Below are 20,453 nucleotides of genomic sequence, written 5' to 3' on the forward strand. Positions count from 1 at the left end.
AAAATATTTTATTTATTACTGTTCTCCCTTCACAAGAATTCAAGTTGTGTCTGCTCCTTTACTTACTATATTCACAGCACTGCCACATGACATAGGCACTAAACATTTGTTGGGGCCAGGTGCAGTGATTTATGCCTGTAATCCCAGCTACTTAGGAGGCTGAGGCAGAAGGATCACAAATTTGAGGACAGCTTGGGCCATTCAGCAGCAAGAAAGACCCTGTCTCTAAATACAAAATCAAAATAGCTGGGAATGTAGCTCATTGGTAGAGGGCCCTGGGTTCAGTCTTCAGTACTAAAAAAAAATTGTTGGATGGATGAATTAATGAGTTTATAAAGAAATCCTACAAGTTAGTAAGTAATTATAGGTAGGAAATTCATAGAAAAGCAAACCTGAAGAGTTAAGAATTAAAGACAGTCTATTTGTCTATCATCTATCTATATCTATCTATCTATCTATCTATCTATCTATCTATCTATCTAACTATCTATCTATCTCTCTATATCAGTCATCTAACTGGTACTGGAGATTGAACTCAGGGCTTTTACACTGAGCTACATGCTAACCCCCCTTTTTTTCATTTTGAGACATGGTCTTGCTAAGTTGTTAAGTTGTCCATGTTGGGCTAGAACTTGTGATTTTCCTGTCTCCGCCTCCTGGAGTGCTGGGGATTGCAGGGGTGCACTACCATGCTGACTCAGTTAGCTCTTAATTGTGTTCAACAGGAGGTTTTAGAGATGGAAATACATCAAAGTCCTAACAGTAGGGTTAGTGAGTTTTGAGGTCATTCTTTTTCTTTTTTTTTTTTTTGACATTTTCTATACTAACTACGTATGACCCCAATAAACAGAAAACAAACACTGTTGGTTTACATAGTTCTCAGCTATATTTTTGTTTCATACTTATTGGGTCATTGCTTTATTACAGTTCCCCTCACAGGCTCCAAAAGCTGTCTCTGGCCCGTCACATTCGCTGAGCAGACCTGGAAATGCGATCCCAGTCTTCTCGTCTCACCTGAGTGTCTCAGGGCAGAAAACCCTTGCTCGTCCTCCCAGGCCCACGCGGATTCGCTCTTGTTGTGCACCTGACGGAAGTCAGGAATTTCATGGTGCCAGTCTAGGTCTGCGTTGCTAATAAAATAAAACGACAAAGCACTTATTCAGGAACCTTTTAGAACTTGAACAGAAACCAATGTATTCATAGAGGTGCAAACCTTATCCTCTACCTTCCTATCCTTTCACTTTCCAGAAAGCAGTAGTGCGTTAAGAAAATTATTTTGAAGAATTGTTTATTTTGCAAAATGAGCTAGATGATCTCTAGAGACCTGCAAGGACAATTACTGGACTCTGCAATTTGACAAAACTGCTGTAAAGGATGTGCAAATGTACCTTTGCTGCACTGATGCCGCGCAGGATTTTCCTAATCAGCCTAGATCTTCAAAAGACTGAAGTACACACAGATGGGAGAAAGGGCCGGCATGCTCACCCGCTGATGCAGTCTCCTGTGAGAGCGTCACAGCTTCCCGCGCAGTCGCAAGGCCTGCAGCCGTAGTCCCCGAAGCCCCAGTATCCCACCATGCACCTGTCGCAGTGCGGCCCTGCCACCCCAGGCTTGCAAGGGCAGTCCCCGTTGCTGGGGTCACAGAAGATCGCTGAGCTGAAGGGAAGGACAGCTGATCCGATGGGATGGCAGGAACAGACTACAACAGAGAGGACAGAGGAGGGCTGGTGGCTGGTATCTGCCTGGAGGGGAGGCCCAGCTGTCCCGTAGGGGCTTTCCTTCTCCACTGCCACGTCTCTGAGAGGCCTCCTGCAGCCGGCTGGGCTACACTCAGACAAGGAAAGCTGATTCAATTACAGCTAAGCCAGGTGTCATCAGCATAGCACGCCTGCTGTGAAAAGCGCATACTTTGCTCATTAAACATGCACGGCTTTTGGTTATGATGACAAAGATGAGCCAGCAGCAAAGACGGAGTAGGAGCATTCTGTGAGAGCAAAGAGAGCAAGCATATGTTCTGGCGCCTATCTGGATGGTCCCCAAAGCCTCATGCACTCGCAGGCCGGGCTGCCGGGAGGTGACTGGGTCATGGGGTGATACTCGTCAGTGGGTGAGTCCGCCAGGGAGTTTATAGCTGAGTGTGATGTAGGGAGGTGCAGCCCGGTGGGAGGAGGGTCACTAGGGCATGGGCTGGCAGGGTCTATCTCGCCCCACCAGTCGCTTCCTGTTTCCTGCCACCATGCCGTGGACTGCTCCCCTCTGCCACACCGCCCCGCCTTGGGGCCAGCCATAGACTGAGACCTTTACAAACCGTGAGCCAAAATAAACCTTTTCTCCTTTAAATTGCTGGTGTCAGGTAATGTGTCCCAGTGACAACAAAGTGACTAAGACAGTGTACCATGGTGGAGAAGCCACACAAAGAATTCAGGAAGAGGCAACATCAAATGTAACAAATGGTGATAGGCCAGAGAAGATCAGGAAAGGCAATGGGTTCTGCCGTCTAACACTGTGAGGCCTGTTGGTGTCCTTGATGGGAGTGGTTTCGGTATAGAGGGTGTGGGGAATGGAAACGAAGAGGACCCGGAGAGGACTGGAGTAGAGGAATGTGAGCATGAGCACTGACAACTCTTTGGGCCCAGAAGTAAGTACCTAAACCTGGATGGAGATACGAACTCAAGCCGAGGTTTGTGTTTGTCTGTTTTGTTTTAAGATGGGAGATGGCACAGAATGTCTGATGTTATGTGTTGGTGGGAACGATCCAGCAGGGAGGGAAAAGCTGATGATCAAAAGAGAGACGAAGGAATTGCCGGGGGGGTGCTTGAGTGTACCTGAGTCCGGAGAAGAGGTGTCTTAGGTAGGAGCACCCTCAGGTCACAGAAACAGGGTGGGGACCATGAATGTGTGCCCGGATAAACACACTGGCGGGGTTTGTGGGGGTTTATCAGTCAGGGTTTACTAGAGAAACAGATATAACACAAGATATATAAATGTATAAGAAATTGTAAGTTTGGCTTATAATTGTCGGCCATAGAGTTGGATAAGGAAGCATGCAGGGGGTGTCTGCACGCTGGAGATCGAAGAGCCCAGACCCAGGCCTGGAGCTCACTGCAGTGTCTGTGCAAGTCCGTATCAGGAGGCTGACGGGTCTGTGACAGAATGCTGAAGAATCTATGATGAAGGCCGGAAAGCCAACACCCGAAGGCTGAAGAGTCCCAGGCGGAAGCTGAACAATCTGCACCAGAAGCCAGATGACCAAGCTGAAGGTGAAGACTGGAGCTCCTCCGAGGAACCAGCAGCCAGTCTTTAAAAATTTTTTTTTTTTAATGCAGCCTTCCTGCTCTGGGGCCGTGGGGGTGGTCCTCTACACCCACACCTTCTGTGTGCCTTTTATTTGTATAGGCCCAGGATTAATATAAAGTAAGCACCCTGGCTCCCTGCTGAGTCACTTAGCCAAACCTCTAGACTCCCCAAGTTGACACAATGTATCAACCATAACAATACACCCCTTGTCAACTTGGCAATCAGACACATTTTTTAAACCAGTTTTTAGATATAAAGACATGTTTATAATTATGCCTAGCATGCTATAACTATCTTAGGTACAAATGTAAACACACTAACTCCCCCACCAAAACAGATGGGTCTATAACAAAATGTTAAAAAATCTATGACAAAAGCCAGAGAGCCTACACCAAAAGGCTAGAGTCCCAAACAAAAGCCAAACAGTCTACACCAAAAGCCAAGAGATAACCAAGCTAAAGACAAAAACTAGAGCTCCTCCGAAAAACCAGCAGCCAGTCTTTATTATTTTTTTTATGCAGCCTACCCACCCTGGGGGCATGGGTGTGGTCCTCTATACCCACACCCTCTATATGCTTTGATTTTTATATATATGCTCAAAATAAATATAAAATAAGCACCCTGGCGCCTGTTAAGTCACTTAGCCAAACCTCTAGACTCCCAAAGTTGACGCCATGTATCAACCACAGCAGGGGGCCTTTTCTTCTGCTTGTATTGTGTGGAGGAAACAGGAAGTGAGGTCATCGGATGCCAGTGATGACGGGAGACCGAGGAGCGGGGAAATGAGGAGACGTTTAGGGAGTGAGGGCAGCACCATGGCCACACTTGGGGTTAGCAGTCATGAATTTATAGTGTCGCTAGATAAACAGGTTGTTTTCTCCAGCTTCCTATAACGGAGAAAGTTCAGGTATGGTATAGAGGCAAATTGGGTTTAACCTGGGTGGGATCAAGTCCAGCTTGTTGGACTAGAATCTCTAATCCGTCATTTGTGCAAGTCCTCTCCCTGCTCCTGGCCCAGCGACCACTCACAGTCTGACAACACACAGCACTGTCTTCGCTGCTTGCATAACAGGCATAGCTGAACACAGCGTGTGTGTGTGTGTGTGTGTGTGTGTGTGTGTGTGTGTGTGCGAGCGCGCAGCTTATTGGGTTCATCGTAAATTCATGTTCCTTGAGTCTACGCTATTCAGTTTCCCTGGATTTTCCTCACAGCGCCTACCCTAGAACTTTGGCTTTTGAGTTCATTCTACCCACTTGGTCAGAGGTTTCAGATTTGCTGACAAGTCTTCTGAGTAACCTTTCCTCCTCTTCACAATCTCTTTATTTTCATCTTCCCACCCCCTCCTCCAAGAAACTAATGAGAAATGCTGGCAGAGGTCATGGTTCATACACTCGCCTCCCACCAGCACGGGGATTTGGGGCAAGAAATTTAGTTTTCCTGAACTTTGATTTCTTTGCTGTGATATCTACGTCTTGTGGATATTTCATGAGGCTGGAGTTATTTTATTTATGTTTCTGTCTTTTTGAGACAGGGTCTCACTATGCAGTTCAGGCTGGCCTTGAGCTCACTTTGTAGCCCAGGCTGGTCTCGAACTCACAAAGATCCTCCTGCCTCAGCCTCCTGAGTGCTGGAATTACAGGTGTGTGCCACCATGCCCGGCTAAGGTTGGAGTTATTTTAAATGAAGCCACTTCAGCCAAGTGTGTCACACAGTGCCTGATGCCGAACAGGCCACGCCTTCTTGCCGTGTCCTACGAATGATTATTCTAGATCCCATTTCCTTTTTTCCCCTTAAAAAAAACTTCTGGTACTATTTTGTCATTAAAATCTCGACCTGGCTTTATATCTCCACTGTGCCACTGCATGACTCTCAGCAAGATACTCTGAGCTTCTCATTCCATTTTTCTTGTCTATAAAAATGGAAATAAGAATACAGCTATCCTCAGACAGTTTTAGGAGGAAAGGAGGTTACATATGCAAAGCTATTAATGTGGTGCTAGGTCACTGTTTACTAATACAGAATTAACTGACTAATTAATGCAGTAAAACTCTTACAGAGATATAGGATCTATGTTTGTATGAGAAATGGTGCCAGCCCTGAAGGAATTCAGTCTTGCGAGGAAAACAGAAGTAAACAAAAACCTCCAGACATGCTAAACAGAGGTCTATATGAAGTGCTCTGTGAGCAGAGACGAAGGTTGAGGCAATCACACAGGACTGAGGGAATCACACAGGACTCCCGTGGAGGGGTCTGTGGATGTGGGAGCCAGATCTTAAAGCTGAATAGGAGTTTACAAGTTGGAAAGGAGGGGAAGGTAGGCAGCTGCTCATTCCAACATGGTTTTAAGGTACTGTGCTCGTCGTATTTTTAAAAAATAATGTAAAATTTTTAATTGTGGTAAAAACACTGTAAAATTGATCATCCTGGCCCTTTTTGGACACTCATTGCATTTTACGCTTCTGTTAGCTCTTGGGAGACTGACAGCAGACCAGTGACATGAGATTGATAGCAGACTGGTGACAGTGTCGATTAGGAGGTCACTGGCAACTGTTCCGAGAACAGGAGCTAGAGAAGAACAGGCATCCATGGCGTTCTGCTCCATTCAGGGCTCTCTCTCCTGTTTAGTCATTAGAGCAGTGGTTCTGAAACCAGCATTATTGTGTGAAGTTCGCAAAAATTCCTTGCTCTGGTTAACCTTCCATCCCCAATGCTGCATGTGCTCTTCTTGCTGAGAATTTACCAGAGCATGGAATGGTGCCTTTTCTGCAAAGGGTATGAAGTATCGTAGGAAGGACCTTATATTCACTTATTTATTTGCTCAGCTAGCAAATGTTGGTTGATAACAATTCTGATGTTTATACAGCATCTTCAGTTTATAACCCAGCTAAACATTTCAGGTCCTTCCTATTATGGCGCTAGCCTGCATTTTTTTGGTACCGGGAATCGAACTCATGACCTCAGGCTTGCCAGGCAAGTGCTTATACCGCTGAGCTATATCCCTGGCTCAAGCTTGCATTTCTAGTCTTGCCTTCTGATACTGTCTTGCACATGGCCGTTCTTCTAATTAAACAGTGCGGTTCCCAGAGGCACCCATACCTTTCCTGCTTCTATTGTGCCTTTGTGCATTTCTAGAAGGAAATTCTTCTCTCAAATATCTTTCAAAGTTTTACACCTCCTTCAAGTTCTGTCCCAGCCATCCCTCCTACGTGTCACCCCGGTCTAATCATCTAGGGTTGGGAGGTGGGCATTCTTTCTTTTGAAGCTTTCAGAATTGAAATATGATGTTCAGAAGCATGACGTGAAGCCCAGCACCCTGCCTTCCACCACCCACCCCCAGGGCAGCCACTCCAGTTGCCCAACTCAGGGACAGATTTACCTTCTTTTAGAAGTCATTCCTTATTCCAACACAATTAAATATAATTTACCCTCTCTTTGAAACCCTCCAGTGCTCAAAAAATAACTTTTCTTCTTAAATCTCTGCCCACATTCTGTTTCTCACTAGAGACATGGTCTTTTTTCTCGTGGTCAAACCAGTCTGTCGGCGCTGTGAGGCGCCTGCTTGCCTAACCCTCCCTGTGCTTTCTTTCCACCTTCCTCAGCTCCACTTTTTTATTTTACTAGGTTGTCGAGGATGAAAAGGGAAATAACACATATCTTTAGCATTTAATAAGCAATTGGAAAATGGGAGATTAGAGATTCTCAAAAAATAACCACTAGGTTGAATTAAAAGGCAATGAAAACTTTTTACAAAGGACAATGGATGAAAACATAAAGAAAGGGCTTTGAAAAGAAAACATAAAAATTGTTTGAAAGACTGTGTGTGAATTTGTGGAAGGCAACATTTGTCCACTCATTCATCCCACAAACATCTAATGAGCAGTCATTGTATGCTAAGTAATGAGCAAACTAAACAAGATAGTTTTGGTTCTTAAAGAGGTCCATAGTTTAGAATAATTATTCCACTTTATAAAAGGATCTAATACAAGGAGAAAACTAAAGATGTTGCTTCTAATACGTTTCAGTTTTAAAACAGCTTCATTTAAATTCACACAATTAGCTGGGCATGGTGGCGCACACCTATAATCCCAGCCCTCAGGAGGCTGAGGCAGGAGGATTGATGCGAGTTTGAGGCCAGTCTGGGTTACAAATTGAGCTCAAGGCCAGCCTGAACTGCATAGTGAGACTCTTTCAAAAAAAAATTTACACTGTTATGATGTTTCTACATGAAATTTCCTATTTTTTTTCAGTTGGGGTTTATTATGAAGCCATTTAGGCATTTTCTCTTAAGGTACTCTGCACTTTAAGGCTAGTAGTAATTTCTCATCTGAGTTTAGTCACAAAGTAGTTTGGAGGGGTTATATATGATGTAACATGAATATATCAAAGTATTATGTACAAAACAGTATAGAGATGGCTTTACATGAAATCACATACAAACATGATGAGGAAACCAACAGTTACTATGTCACTCAGTGAAGTCCTTTGGTTCTTCACAGCAGCAAGGGGCAATTTAGCCAGAAGACAAGTCTGTTGTGGGACCCCCATCTATAATAATATATGGTATCCCACCACTGTATTTTCCCCTGTAATAGAAAATTTGAACATTTCTGAGAGTTGAACTCTGGAGGACCTCTCTGTTCTAAACCCTACATACATTTCAGGAATGGCCAGAGAAGAATGTGATTCTATCACGTGTGCCAGTGGATTTCTGTCAGTGTGACTTTTTGCATAATTACAAGATAAAAATACCACTTGGAAACTATGCAGAACTAGCTCCAGGGAGAAGGCCCTGACATTGTGCATGACATACTTTCCAGACAGTGCACCCAGGCTTACCTTACATACCTAACTCCTGAAGTTTGGTACCAGTCAATATCTCACACTCATAAACTACAGTTCTTATTTTCTTTCAGAATGAAAACATATTTCCTTTTGCTTGGGGTGTGTGTGTTGGGGGGGATTGCCTTAGATCCTGTATGTTGGGGGTCCAGTTCTGAGCCCCCAACATACATTTCTGATTGAGTGTTCATTCTAAAACACAACCCAAGCACTTTTCCACAATGGATGTCAAAGTTAGGACCCTGCATGACATAAGTCCTTCACTTCAGCTTTGTCTTCTTGTTAGACATGAACCCCAATAGTGAAGACTGAACAATCATTACGTATTATCCTTCTGGACTTAATTATTCTTTTCATGACAGATGTTAGTGTACACGGCCATGCTAACTGTCCCTAAAAGTCGAAGCAGCGCCCAGAAATGTTTGGGAACTGTGTAGTCTTTCTGGGTGACAAATCATTCACTATTGTCATCATCATTTTCTCTCTCAGGTTGCTCTCACCCACAACCACAGTGGCAAGACAACATTATGACAAATATCATTTAAATTTGCAAATATTGCCCAAAGCATTATTTAATGCAAGCGATTTCCTTTGAATAGCGCATTAATTGCTTGGAGATTGAATTTGAGGGAAATGTAATCATACAGAAATTTCAAAGTGATGACAGAAGAAATGAGTACAAATTTCACAACAGGTGTTCTTCAAGCAATGAATTTAGGTAATGTCCGAGTGATACAAATTTTATTTACAGATGTAAGTTTGCAGTAATACATCCATATATGAAGTACTGCTCCTCTATGAAGCATTTATAGAGAAGAGGGAGACTGCGAAGCTTCCCTGGAAGATCTTCCAGCAGGAAGCACAGCTGTTAATAAAAGAGCAGATGGATACACTTTCAAACAATCTTGTGCATACATAGTCTCTAAAGCTAATATTTGTTTCAACCACAAAAGTTGATAATAAATACAGCTGTTTGGAAATTGCCTATATGATCTGTTAGGAAAACACAGAATGAAACAGAGGCAGTGTAATAAAGTTGATAAGAACACAGCTCGAGTGTCAGGCTAGATGATTTAGGATTCTTGCGATGAGGCTTATTTTTAATTAGACTTTATGAAATTAACTTTCTCAAGTCTCAGTTTTCTCATTAATGAAGTGAGAACGGCAAAACCTATGCCACAAGGTTGTTTGAGGAATAAATGACATAATGAATGTGTTTTTCAATATGTTAGGTATCAGTAGCACCAAAAGTTCAAGAAATAGCTAATTTTAGTGAATTAGTTTAGTTGGTTGAAATGCAATAGTTTCAAAATGCTATCTGTCATCCATCCATCCATCCATCCATCCATCCATCCATCCGTCCATCTATCCATCAGTATACAGTAGCACCAAATGTTCAAGAAATAGCTAATTTTAGTGAATTAGTTTAGTTGGTTGAAATGCAGTAGTTTCAAAATGCCATCTGTCCATCCATCCATACATACATACATATGTACATCCATACATACATCCATACATCTGTCCATCTATCCATCTGCACCTTCAATTAAGAGTTCTTGAGTTTAGTGTTCACAGGAACTATGGTAGTGACTGAGGATACAAAGACAAATACAAAGACTCATCTCTTGAGTGAGGGAAAAGAGATGGGCAAACAAAAAATAGTGAGTGCTATAATCAAGTTGATCCAGCTTGCATGAAAACACAGAGGAAGAACAACTACTGCCCCACTGCAGATGTGGGCCGGTTTTTTAGGAAATCAGTGATCTAACTGGCTTTGCAAACAGCCTCCTGGCCTTGTGCTTGGGAGGACTGTGGTAAGAAAGAGCACAGCTTTCTTGATGATGTCTTTTTGAGGTAAGTTACACCTAAGTTACACATTCCTTTTCTTGGATAAAAAGAAAAAAAATCAACCTGAGATTCCTCATTTGTAGATCAGAATATTTTGAGAAAAAGTAGGGTGTGATCTATGGCCCTACTGCATAGAGACAGGAGCCCAGCAATGCAATATAGGACAAGATTCACAGCTGTTCACCTGCATGAATGTACAAAGTATGTAGATCCAAGTATGAAATGGTCAGAAGTATTATGGCTCCCTTTGTTCTGACAGGATCGCTAAGACCTTTGGTGATAGAGCCCAAGGGAACCATTGCTGTCTTTCATCTTTCTTCACACCTTCCCTGGAATTCTAGGAGATGGTCTGCACGTCTTTCCAAGGCACAGAGCTCCGTGATGCCACATGTGGTAGAACCGGCCAGCGGAGCTCAGCCTCTTTCTTGTTTTACATTGTAAGTCTTTACATGGCAGCTCTAACTTTTGCTCTAGGATTAGGAAAAGCTACACTGGGAACAAAATGCCCTGAAAGAACTTGCTTCTGATTTAGCTTTTATAAAAACGAAACTCAAACTTCAAGGTCCTTAGCTGGGAAACAAGAGGCTGCTTCAGGCCTTTCACCACTATCCAAGGGCCACTCTTACCAGTGCCTCCCTGGCTCCCTATGTCTCTTTCCTTGGAAAAGGCCAAGGCCCTACAGAATTGCTGTTTCTGGAAATGGATAAAAACACTCAATAAATCTATAATACACTGAAATGGTCAAAGTAGAGTAAATTATTCTGAGTTACCAGTGCATGACTATTTTCAACATTTCATAGGGAATTTTTAATAGCAAAGTTGCTTCAAAAGTGGCCCAGCCATCTGCTAAAGTTTTTGGAACAAATGGGACTTCCTGGAGATGATTTGGAGATGCAGCTCCCAGCACAAGGGAGAGAGAGCATGAACTGTTATAAATATATTAAGTGTAAAATTAAATAGTGAACAAAGAGTCTTTTTTTGTTCTATTATTTTCTTTTCTTCTAATACCAACTCTTTTTGTTAGTGGATGAATAGTTATACATAACAAAGAAAAAATGATAAATGAACTTCATGAAAGGCAAAATATTTACCCTCTTACTGTCCTTGGAAACATTTTTCTGTTGCTCCTTCAAATATTATAAACATGGTGTTCAGTGATAGCTAATTCTGCAATCTTCAAAGTACATTTAATTTCAGATAAAATTATGCTCAAATAAATCTAATAAGAGAGTAATTTGAGATTGCCTTTCATTTACTGAAATGTCTCCTGAAAGAGCTGTATATCCTCCACAAAAGAAGATTGATTGATGTGAGGCTCAGTCTCTATTTAATGCCTTAAAAATAAATGCAAAGTTTTAAAGTATATTTGTCATCTGTCTTCAACAAATTTTAAAATGAAAAATGCAAATACATACTAAAGTCATGCCCTTTATTTTTAATGCTTTACTATGTGACTGCTACTTAGATCCTCTGTTTGATTTCTGTATCAATCTTTTCCTGTTTACTAGTTGTAACCGAGCCAGTTACTGTTTATTCCTGGACATATCTAAGGGATCTCATGCAGTTAAACCAATGATATATTCTTGGTTTGCTACTTCATTTAAACTGAAGAAAATACTATTGACTGTACAAATTTTATTACTTGTAAAATTTATTAATCTGTATGGTACCTTTTCATAAGTTATTATCACTTGTAATTGCATATTTACTTGAGTACATTTCCAGTCTATTTCAATGGGGTAAGGGCTCTACTTTGTTGTGTATAGCAACTAGAATAGGCCTGGAACATGCTAGGCTCTGAAAAAAATATAGGTTGAGTTTTTTGTACTTTTTGGTGTTTTTTTTTTGGTCTTTTTGAGATAGGGTTTCATTATGTAGTTCAGGCTGGCCTTCAACTCACTTTGTAGCCTAGATTGGCCTCGAATTCAGAGTGATCCTCCTGCCTCAGCCTCCTGGAGTTTTTTTTTTTTTTCCAATGGATGAACTGTATCAGTTAACAGATATTTCTTAATGATGTCAGGACCATTTACATTGGTTTCCCAGCTAAAAGGGTCTCTTTTGATCCTCACTGATGTCTTTATGATTTTCAACTTGCTGCCATCTCTATAATATACCATGATGCCTAGAAGCTGGGAACCACATCATTTTATCTCATGCCTGATGCATTTTAGCAACTTCATCTTTGTTGAATGAGTGAATGAATGAATGAAAGAATGTGCCTCTTAAAATAAGCAGCAAACTTGGAATAGTTTTGTGTTTTGATGAACCTCATACAAGGCTTGTGCTACTTTTTGTAGGTTTTCCTAGTATTTTAGCACTAACACTGAGATACTGGAAACAGAATAAGCACCCCATAAATCTATAGTAACCTGAAGTGGTCAAAGAGTAAATTATTCTAAGTCACCAGAGCATGACTGTTTTCAACATTTAATGCTTCACTTAGTCTGGTTTTTATTTATTATTTGTAACAAGAGCTCTTTATTGTACCTCTGCAGGAGGCATTCCCCACTCGTAAATGCCTCTCCTTTGAAACAATTTTTCTTTCACATTAATCAATCTGAAATTCCTTGTTCTCCTTTCAGCTAATTATGCTCACTTATAATTCTTTGTTCTAGAGAAGTAACATTTTCTTAAGCACCTTACAACTTGGGTAACTGTAGAGACTTTCTGTATTCTGCATGAGAAGCTTCCCTGGTAATCTGAGTATAGGTCATTCTCGGTATCTCTCATCTCTGTTGGCTGATTTGGGGCACTCTCCAGTCACCTCCATCTTTTTTATACTATGATCCCTTAGGATGAACACAGCTATTTAGATTCAGATTTTACACAGCTGTTTATCAGTAAGCAGGGCCTTACTCAAAACCAAATAGCACAATTAAAGAAAACTAGGTCTGTCACAAATTACTTTTGGCTCTAGAATACATGTCTGATTTTCTTTCTTTCTTTCTTTCTTTCTTTCTTTCTTTCTTTCTTTCTTTCTTTCTTTCTTCCTTTTTTTCTTTCTTTCTTTCTCTCTTTTCTTTCTTTCTTTTTCTTTTTTAAAAAATATAAAGCAGCAAAAAGTAAAAATAACAGTTAAACAGAGTTTCAAAACAGGCTAGTAGGAGGGTAACAATAATTAATACACTGTGTATGGTTACAGTCATAGTAGTTGTTCAGAGTTCGAGACATAGGCATGAAATATTGTCCAAAAAAGTATTAGCGCAAAACTTTCTTTTCAATGAGCTAAGAGAAACTAGCTGTGTAACTGTCTTACTATCTCTTGTATATAGGTATACATTTTTTTCTTTTCCCTTCTTTTTGAGACAAGCTTCTGCTATGCAGTTCAGGCTGGCCTGGAACTCACTTTGTAGCCCAGGCTGGTCTTGAACTAGCAGTGATCCTCCTGCTTCAGCCTCCCGAGTGCTGGGATTATAGGTGTGGGCCACCGCGCTGGCTGCTTTTCTTATTTTGTTTTCAACTGGGCCGCAGTATGAAGTACAATTCTTTGGATCTTTGTAGGTCTCTGATTGCCTCTATCAAGATATTCACAGCTGACAAACTTGAGCTCAGACTCCAGCTTGCTGCTGACTAGCTGAGTGAGCAGAGACACCTTATGTAATCAACGGAAACCTCAGGGTCCTTGTTTGTAAAACAGAAAGGATACCACCAACCTCCGAAAGACAGGAGGGTGATACCTTATGTACATGGCCCAACCCAAAGCCTGTCTACAGGAGCATTCAACAAATGCTACTTCTTTCTGCCCCTCCCGATTTTTTGTATATTTTCTAAAGGTTTTACTGTTTTATGATTTAAGGTGTGATAATTTAATGCTTGTCAAATCAGCGTTAAATGCTGACTTGCATTTCTCGGCAGAATGTTAGTTTATTTTTTAATGAATTACATTTTCTGTTGGACAGAGAGAGACATTTCAGAGAATTTCATGACCTTGTCTGTGTCTCTTCCCAAATTTGACTTTTATTATTTATTGATTCATAAAGTTTCTCCTTATTAGGGGGGTGAATTTTAATATATGTTATTCAATTTTTTTAAAGGAATGTTTTAGGATGATTATTTTATCATGGCACATCTATTTTCTCTATCTTTTTCACTTTTAACCCTCTGGTTTTACTTCTTAGCTCAGGGGAAAAAACCCCAAGATTAAAGTTTCCCAGCTATTACTGCCAAGTCACTGGTTCTATTTCAAGTTTGCTTTTCAAAAACAGTTACTTCATATTGATTCTACGCTGAAATCATTCACAGTTGGTTTCTGTATAAAACAAAGATGTCCATGTTGTTTATATGACACGAACTGGACTCATGTGGCCTTGCCAAAAGTAGAGTTTGAAAGACAAAAAATCCACTAAGTCACTGTTTGAAGAGACCTCAGTGACCCTTGGGGACCAATGGGTAGGACACAGACACAAGAATGAAAAATGGAAGATGCATATGGGTTTCCAAATGTGTCACTGTGATAAAGTATTCTGGGTTTAATTAGAATGAAATAATTAGTAAAGACACAAAGAGAGAAATACAGATTCTTCTTGTTTTCTCTTAGCTGGTACTAGGGATCGAACCCACACACTAGACAAGAGCTCTGTCCCCGGGCTACATACAAATCCGTTGTGAGAGCATTGGAGAAGGTGCTATTTGAGTGGAATGCGAAGGCCCAAGAGTTGCCCTTGGTTGAATACTTTTCACCTAAATCAGAACGTAGAAAGAAGATTTGGACGCTAGATTTGATTTGGATGCTAGGTTAGACTTGGATGCTAGAAGCTTTCCTCTACAAAGACAGCTAGCTAGGAAGAGTAACTATAATCAAGTAAGCAGGCGCTATCTCGATAAGCACTCGATTTAGGTTGTAGGGGAAAGGGACCAAGTACATTTTTATTTCTCTCTGATAGAAGGCAGTTGACTACATTAACTTTGGCCCACCAAAGAGGAAGGAAGGGCACGTCAGGTTTTTCCAGAGGTTGTTTACTTTGACAGGGAACCTGAACTGCTTTCTTTTCTAGTTGTTTATTTTTCTACAAATATGGAGGCGCTATGCAATAACTTAAAATTGTGTCTTGACAGAAAATCAAATTTACTGTAAAGCAACTAACTAGCTATTTTCTATAAAGAGAGCTATTTCTGTTCTGCAAGGCATTCCTCAACATCTGTTGCAAACATGTTCTACTAAAGTAGGGGAAATTTTTCTATCAAAAACTGTCAGAGTAATGATCAATATCCCATACCTAATCCAGTTCCTGTCCACACGGTGCTGAAAGTGCCCTTTGGTACAAACAGGAGGAGAGTGAAGAAGGCGAAGCTTTACGAATTCGATTCAATGATTATTTAAATATCAACACAATAACATGCCTATGATGGTTTGATGCTAAGATCTAAAATATGTAAATATTAAGCAGAAGTAAATGTCAATATAGTGGTAAGGTAATTTTATTATGAACTCTGGTCTCATTACAATCATTTACTTTAGACTATGAGGTATCCGCAGTAAATAAATCTGTGTACCACGAATAAAAAAGACTTCTCTGGCTGAAATAACCAGATATTTATTTGGAAATGGCTGCATAGAGAGCACACATTTCAGAATTCCTGCCAGACATCTTCTTGGAGAAAAACAGAGGTTTCACGTTAGACATTCTTAAGTGGGAGAAGATAACTCACACGAATGCTTACTAGCATTTGTATCTCTCAGTGTGTCAGAAAAGGGGTGTCTAGCCAGAGTTTTAGAAATCCCGTAGGATTTTCTACCAGAGACTCTGCTAATTCATGAGTAGATTGAGTTACAAATGAGTGTTAGCTCGTGATCTTTCACCCAAGGGTGAAAGTGAGCAGAGCTCACCGAGGAACTAGGACTGGTTCTCAGATGTTGACCGGGAGACCGAAAGGCTGAATCAGAACTACTAACGATAGTTTGTAAAGAAATGCAGGTTTCTGAGCTATGCCTGCTGGAGATCCTGAGTCAGAAGATCTTGGTCAGGGCTCTGAGATTGTATAGTTTCAGTAAAGGGTCCTGAGTGATTCCGGTCCACATCTAAGTCTGGGAAACAATGACCAGAGAGAACAGAGAAGTGGGCTTTGAAGGCGGAGCCTTGACCTCATCCCGAGGAGAGAAACGATTCCACTGTTTGGCTTTGAGTCTCATTTCCTGATGAAAATGGTGTGGTAGCTTGAAATTGGCCGTGGTGCAAATGCGACAAACGAGGACACTCCACCACCACCTCGGGCCCAAAGCCAGCACACCACTGTGTGGTAAGGTTCGTCTTGCATTTTTAATGTACTTGCCGTAGAAAAATCTACTTTGGTTACAGGATATTGAAGCCGTCTAAATGACTAGAGGTTTCAGATGTGTTCCTTGAAAACAGACCACGCTCTTTCGGAGGAGAAAGGCACAATTGCTCCAAGTACCTCAACTTAGTGCGAACCGTGTTTCCCTTCTTCCTCGTCTCTCCAAAGTCAGCCAGCGTGAGCCTCTGTTTCTGCCCTTAGCGCAGTTCAGCTGGAGAGATTCACATTTTCCCCTGTGTGTACAGACCTTAAATGCACTGTCTTTCAAAACACTTTTTTCCCCGAGTTGTAGAAATAAATTCAGTTCCAGAGATCTCTACTTGTCTTAAAAAAACAAACAACAGCTCTAGAATCCTCAGAAGTGATTTCTTGGCAGGGAGATGTATAGTTGATTGTCTGGGTCCCACAGTAGATTTCGGTTAAGGTTGAAATAAAGAGGAAGTGGGAACAGAGATGATTTAATTGCTCACGGGAATAAATTTACGGGCGGGGAGATTTGGTTCAGGCCCCTGCTTATTCAGGTTTAATGAATTTATGGCCGTAAGCTCAAAGCATACATATAAGGGCCACAGAATTTAGCATGTGGCTTATCAAGTGATTGAGAAGGAAAAAGCAGTTTAGAACATTGACTGGGGCCAGCAAACCCTTTGCTTATTTGGAAGCTGGGTACCTGAGTGCGAACCCAGCCCCGAGGTTGATGGGCCCCGGGCAAGAATTCCACGCATGGCAGGTGCTCTGGGAAGACTGTCAGCAACGCATTCATTTTTGGATTAAGTCATTAAAGGCAATCAAAGCAATCACCCAGGTTGGAAAGTGGGACAAACTTTGTGTTTCAGCACTTGTAGAGAAAAGGATAAAAACACCTATTAAACAAAGATTGGAGGATCTCTTCAAGGAAGTCTTTTCTCTGTTTGCCTTCACTCCAACCGCACAGGTGCTCCTTCAGGTGCTTAGTGTAATTTTTCATTCACTTTGGTCCTAAATTGTGGAGGGGCATAAGGACGAGTTGATGCACACAGGCCTGTGAACCGTGAATAGATTACATGCAATCCTCATCTAGAACTAAGGCTTTTTCGGGAAGGAGGCCGTTTCACCTTTACAGATCTGCAGCTTACTGCGATATCTGCTGTAGAGGAGACCTTCAGTACATGTTTTTGGGACTAGGTTGAGTGATAACTTATACACTTCTAGTAAATGTAGTTGGGCTGTTGCTTCAAGTTTTCAACTCCTGGGAAGATGAAAACCAGGAAAGAAGAGAGGCGGTCCAGGCCTAGTTAATATTTTTTGGGATTATCTCACTGTTAGACATAAGAGATTTCTTTTTCTCTCTCTCCCCTTCTTCCTTCTCTCCCTCCCTTCTTTCCTTCTTTTCCTCCTTCCCTTCTCCACCTCTTTCTCTCCCTTTCCCCCCTCCCTCTTTCTTTTTTCTTTTCTTTTCTTTTCTTTTCTTTTCTTTTTTTCTTTTCTTTTTTTTCCCTCTTCAGTGCTAGGGATTGAACCCAGGGCCTTGCACAGACTGGGCAAGTGCTATACTCCAGCTCCTAAAGTTTATTTTTTCCTTGTTATTCACTCGTAGGTCCTAGCCCTTTATCATGAGAAACAAATCTTCCAGGAACCTTCTAGGATTTGCCTTCCCAAGTGATGCCTTCATGCAGATATGGGTGCAATACAAAAGAAGGTTTACAAATGAATATTAGAATACTAGACTCTGAGACATCCTGAAGAAACCTTTAATCAATTCATCATTTCCTTAATTTGAAGGCCAGAGAAAAATATGCCCTCATATTATTCCTTTTAAAAGCTCATGGAATTAGTGGTCTATGGAGGATCAAACTGTGGAGAATATTATGCCACAAAACACTTTCTCTAGATTTCCATTTTCCTCATAGTAAATCCCTCTATAATCTATTTTTAAAATGCCAAGTAGATATGCATACAGATAGAGACGTAAACCTTGCCTGACTTGGATGGTTGGGTAAGTAGGGTGTCTTGGCCATCTGATTTTAAAAATGTAACTGTAGAGTAACTGCTGAAATGCTTGCAGCTCTCGCCGAGAAGCTTTTAGTCCGATTCCACCACGTGGGGGATGTGTTAAGCAGCACCTCTGATTCCTTGGGCCTGGGAGGGATCAGAGGTTTTGCATTTCTAATAACTAGATGAGGCCAGCGAGGCTATTCGGTGGACCACACCCCGCACAGCAGCTTGCTTTTCTGCCTTGGTAAGCACAGAGCAGCAAATGTAACGAAATTCTCATTTTGAAAAGTATCATCCGTGTTGCTGATGGAACCACACACTGAGATGGTTTTAAATTTCGGCTTTTCTTGACACTATTTTTCTTGTGAAATTAAATTGGGAACTGATAGGGAGAAAAATACTACCTACAGCAATATCTCTATCAGCACCTCTCACGAAGTTTGGCATATTGTAAGTACTAAAAAATGTAGGTTTGTTAACTGATGTGTCCTTAGCTGTAGTATTAGAGTTAGTAACAGAAACGATGATGGAGGGGGTATATCTAAGGAAGAAGTTGACGGTAGGAAAAATATTACTAAGTAATAATAAAAATGTTGTGAAGCACATTGGCATTCAAATGGTGTATTATGGAGAGTATTTAGGTAGAGAATAGGGAGATGTTCTAGGAAGTGTTAGGATTAACTACAGGCTCGGAGAAGGGAAGACAACAACCAGAGCAATGTTCTGGAAGAGTTGCCTGTAAGGAGGTCAAAGCCAGTGAATGAGATACAGGAATCTTTGCCCCAGACATATCCTCAAAGAGTCATGAAATGAACGTTCACAGGCCTTCGCTGAGGAGTTTACCCAGTGATGCAAGGACGGCCTAGAGAAAGAAAGAAGGAAATACGGATCGCCCCTACTAACTTGTCCATCTCCTCTATATCATGCTGAAAGTGCTAAATTGGTATTAGCCATTCTCCTAATTTCCCAACTTGGTGAATTAAGAACCATGCAAGCATCTTTTTTAGCTAAGAATGATGAGCAATAGGACTTGTTCATAGTAGCTTCTGGTTTCAAGTCTTTCCGTAGCCAAGATGTAGGTGGATCCCCTGGCAGTTTAAGGGGCTGAAGAACTCATCCAGACAAACCATGTTACAATTCCCTTATTTTGTATACGGGGTTTTGTTTTGTGTTTAGAATGTGTTAATATAGCCTTGGTAGAGCTTTCCTCAGAGTAGCTTTGGTATCTAATACTGGGATATTGGCAGGTCCTAGGAAAAGGATGCTTAGTGGCTAGTTACTCACTACTTCTGGGTAGTTCAATTCATGAATTACCTTTGCTCACTGCTGAAGTGGTTCCAAATGAAGGCACCTGCAGTCAACCACTCCTCCTCTCTGCTATTCCCGTCTTCATAGGGCTTTTTGTTTGTTTATTTGCTTGTTTTTTTGAGACAGGGTCTTGCTGTGCAGTCCAGGCTGGCCTTGAACTAACTATGTAGCCCAGGCTGGCCTCGAACTTGCAGCGATCCTCCTGCGTGCTGGGATTACAGGAGTGTGCCACCACGCCTGGCCCCACTCATTCTTAACCCAATTGAACCTCCCTCAGTTGACAGAATATGCTATTTTCTTTCTTCCTTCTGTCCCTTTGCTGCACTGGTTGTTATCTCTGATGGAAGCACCCCTTCAGAACACTCAGCTTTTAATAATTTCTCCTCTAATGTGCTTCCCTTGATACTTATTACACAATACTGATGGTACTTGTGTGTATCTGTGTGTGTGTGTGTGTGTGTGTGTGTGTGTGAGATGCCTATGTACACACATAGGTAGACACACATAGGTACACAGACACTGTAGACATAAAAAACTGTTTCTCTTATAGGGCTAACTTCTAGGAATAAGGATGCCTTGGTGTTCAATAAGAATTTACTGAGTGAAAGAGAAAGCTTTAAAAATATAATTGCTCAAGTCCATTGATGTGGAAAAATGTTCAGCTATTTTCATGGCTTAAAAAAATAGTAAAAAGCTATGTGTCCTGTTAATTTTAGCTATATTCTCACATTTTGTTTGTTTTTCATAGAACTGATAGTTTTTGGACCCAAACCTATAAAACCTCCTCTGTGAAAGTGATTTGATTAGCTGTATAAATCAATAATGACTGCTAACAAGGAGTCATTTTTTTTCTTTTATAAACTTCTCTTCTGTATTCTTCTTATAGAGCTCTGAAGTCATGAGTAACCCAGGA

General features: G+C 41.2%; 1 protein-coding gene across 1 annotated transcript in view; it reads right to left on the reverse strand.

The window, feature by feature from the left end:
* Ntn4 (netrin 4) overlaps positions 1-20,453 on the reverse strand; it is a gene marked incomplete at its 5' end in the record, with an annotated part of 102,204 nt that overhangs the window by 17,963 nt on the left and 63,788 nt on the right. Inside the window, 2 exon segments of the mRNA XM_013518478.1 lie at positions 1,015-1,130; positions 1,486-1,699. Coding sequence (XP_013373932.1) covers positions 1,015-1,130; positions 1,486-1,699 — 330 coding nt within the window.

Source organism: Chinchilla lanigera, unplaced genomic scaffold, assembly GCF_000276665.1.
Source record: "Chinchilla lanigera isolate Chin_1 unplaced genomic scaffold, ChiLan1.0 scaffold00004, whole genome shotgun sequence".
Classification (NCBI taxonomy): Eukaryota; Metazoa; Chordata; class Mammalia; order Rodentia; family Chinchillidae; genus Chinchilla; species Chinchilla lanigera.